The 3,311-nt window shown below is 38.4% G+C and overlaps 1 protein-coding gene across 1 annotated transcript in view; it reads right to left on the bottom strand.

Annotated features, from left to right (window-relative positions):
* vps11 (VPS11 core subunit of CORVET and HOPS complexes) overlaps positions 1-3,311 on the bottom strand; it is a gene marked incomplete in the record, with an annotated part of 23,866 nt that overhangs the window by 5,318 nt on the left and 15,237 nt on the right. The window contains 3 exon segments of the mRNA XM_014014579.1: positions 989-1,122; positions 1,229-1,390; positions 1,512-1,700. Of these exon segments, the coding sequence (XP_013870033.1) occupies positions 989-1,122; positions 1,229-1,390; positions 1,512-1,700 (485 nt within the window).

The raw sequence follows: 3,311 nt of genomic DNA, 5'->3' as shown, positions 1-3,311 counted from the left end.
TTGGGTGTACTGTTTTGTTTTTGTTTTTACTGATGGGGGGTGCGGCTTATAGTCCAAAAAATACGGTAGATGTAAACTTTATCAGGATAAACTAACTGCATTAGGTGCTAAAATTTATAATTACAGATGCACACAGGTAAATAAAATTTCAGCATAACACATCTGAGATCTAAAAACAGCTTCCAAAGATAATTAAAGTTGAATATGATATAATAGAAAAGACATTTTCTTATATTTTAAATACAAATTTCAAAATAAAACTTTTTAAAGCTGTAATCATAATACCGTCATACCGCAAAACCGTGATATTTTTGCCCAAGGTTATCAAACAGTCATAATTTCATACCGTCCCATGCCTACCAGATACAAATCTCTCTGGCTGCTCGTTTTAACGCCCTCAGAATGAATATCTTTCCATTTCAGGACCTTAACAGCATTTACAGCCCTGCTGGTCAGGAGGCAAATACTTAGAGATGCACCTGAAAGTACCAGTTTATGTCTTGATATACTGTCGGGTTGATATCATCAGTTTTTACACAATCCCAGTTAAGGTTTGATGATTCGGGGAAATATTTTATGAGCGAATGTTTAATTTAGAGTGAGGTGATGTCAGACCCTCTAACACTAACCTCTTCTTCCTCCCACAGTCTTTATGCTTCAGGTACAGTTTGAACAATAAGATGCTGGAGTTTTGTCATCTTGGATTATTAAAACAAGTATAAAATAATAATAACCTTTAGAAAATAAATTTGTATATTGGAATTTAAGACATTAGCTGGTTTTGTGGTGCTCAGCATTAGTTCAATAATTCAGACTTTAATCCTGGCTCCTGACAATATTTAAACTGGTTGTAGTGAGAGGCTGGAACATCTGAATTTTGTGTTTAATATATGTTGAAGTGGTCAGTGCGTTGCTGCAGCAGCAGGTAATGAGTTGTTACAGAGTGTATTATTACATGAACTGAATGAATATCTGATCTCTTACTTACAGTTTGCCCTTCTCATAAAGGTAGAGGATGCCTTCTTTAAAATTGTGCATCTGACAAAGAACCAGGGCCTTATCAAACACAGTGTTGTCACTTCTCAACAGGGACAGAGCTTCCTCTTGCAGGATGGTTTTTTTCTGCCGTACATATGGATTTAAAATAATTAGTAAAAATTATTTAAAACATTAAAATGAACAATCATTTTGCAGAAAGAGTTATGAGTTTTTGATGTTTTCTGCTGACCTCACGGTCCTGCTCGTGTGCCCAGTCCTGCAGCCGGAGCTCCAGCAGTGTGTCGTACACACCCTGAGGAGAGTGGGGATCCACGTTGATCATGTGGTCCAGAAAGGCTTTCAGTTCTCGGGGGTTATTGGCAAAAATGGGAATGAATTCCTCAGAATTTGCCTTAAAGAGAAACAAATCAGATCAGTCATTAATACGAATATTTCTAGGGTAGATCTTGGATAAAGAATGTGTCATCAAGTTGTTTTGATTATGATGGAGAACAACAAAATGACATGCTGACCTTAATCCTGTCCAAACTGTCTCTGTCAGCAGTGTCTCCACTGGGCTGGTAGTTGGTGCACAAGCCTTTAAGCAGCATGGTTGTACCTTCAGGAACGTGGTGCATGAGCGTCTTACCGTAACGTTTCATGTTGCTCTCAGCTTGCTCAAAAGGTAAACGGCCAATGTATCGCAGCCCTTCCTGATAATTCTGGGTTTCAGAGGGAAACAGGATATCACACTTTATCCTGCTTAATACAAAGTCTAGTGCATACAGTATATACAGACACACACACCTGCTCTGTGACTACCTCCATTGTTTTGAAAGAAAATATTATGTGTTGTTCGTTTACCAGTTTGTGTGCTTAAACATATGGAGAATGTACCAATGCATGGAAAAGATTAAAAAACAGAAAGTCAAACAAAACCAGAGAGCGCTCTGCTGAAGACTGGTTTTTGATCATCAAGTGTTCAGACTGGAAACCAGTAAATAGGGTTGGGCAATATTGGCAAAAAAACAAATCACAATTAATTGTGGTATTTAGCCGATAATGATTAATTTGACGATTAATCCTCTGGAGTCCCTGGACACCCTTATTTCATAGACACATGACCAATTTAGTGGGAAAGATTTGCTCCTCATAAAAATCTTTCCAAATTGTGTCAAAAATACAGACTTCAGGCTATATGTCAAATTTTAAATTGTGTTGATAGATAAATAAYTTACAGAACTTTTTTTAATGTTCGTCATATTTGAAGCTGAGAGGAGCAGCGAGTGGATTCTACCTGTTGGCATTAATCGTATTAATTGTCAAGTCCAAAAAATTAATCGATTAATGTTTTTCTGACGATTAACCACACACGATACGATTATGCCCAACCCTACCAGGAAATGCATCGTATTTAACAAAGGCTCTGCATGGCTCTGCCTACRGATTACGTCATCAGTAAGGGGAATCCCTACACTTCTCAAAGCCACGCCCCCACACATTATAATCTATTCTAATGAAGATTTAAAAGTTCAGTTATGTTTTGAATTTACTTTCAGGCATGTAGCTGTTAATATAGAATCATCAAGTTAAGCAAAACAGTCACATTTAACAATCTTTACAGTTGTATCATAAGACATGTGTAATGTAATTAAAGTCATTATATAACATAAAACCCCAATAATTCCTTCAGTTTTCTCAAAGATATAATAACAGAGAATCAATCACTCAGACTTTATTTTACACACAACACAAGCAGATGTTCCTCATCACAGAGAGATGAATCATGAATGGTTGCAGAGAGTCTTTTTCTGGACTGGACCTGAACACAGGACGTAAGTAAACCTTACTGTTTCTGGTGCAAGATATTCAAGTGGGTAGAAGTAAAGCTGTTGATAAGAACAGAGGGAGGTTTTGATTCTAGTCTGAGGCGGCACAAATTCTGGTGAGCAGAGGGAACAATTTTATCCACCACAGGGCGTCTAATGGTGACCTCCGCTCACCAAAGATGAAACTTCAGCCCCCCGACTCGTTTAAGGAAACTCTACTTTTAGGAAATAAAAAGTAGAAATCATAGGCAGGTCAGATGTCAGAAAGAAAAGAGTCTTTCAATCTACATTTTTAAACACCACAGCTGTTTGCAGTAAACAAGTCCACTGATAAAAACCATTGGRCTCTAACCAGTGGGTTGCTGGTTCAACCCCGTTCCAGCTGTCTTAGTCGTTGTGTCCTTGGGCAATACACTTAACCTGCCTTGCCTGCTGATGGTAGTCAGAGGGTCCGGTGGAGCCGGTGCATGGCAGCCTCGCTTCTGTCAGTGTGCCCCAGGGCAG

Source organism: Austrofundulus limnaeus, unplaced genomic scaffold, assembly GCF_001266775.1.
Source record: "Austrofundulus limnaeus strain Quisiro unplaced genomic scaffold, Austrofundulus_limnaeus-1.0 Scaffold116, whole genome shotgun sequence".
Classification (NCBI taxonomy): Eukaryota; Metazoa; Chordata; class Actinopteri; order Cyprinodontiformes; family Rivulidae; genus Austrofundulus; species Austrofundulus limnaeus.
The sequence above is the reverse complement of the archived record's forward strand: the minus strand, read 5'-3'. Positions and strand labels throughout refer to the sequence as shown.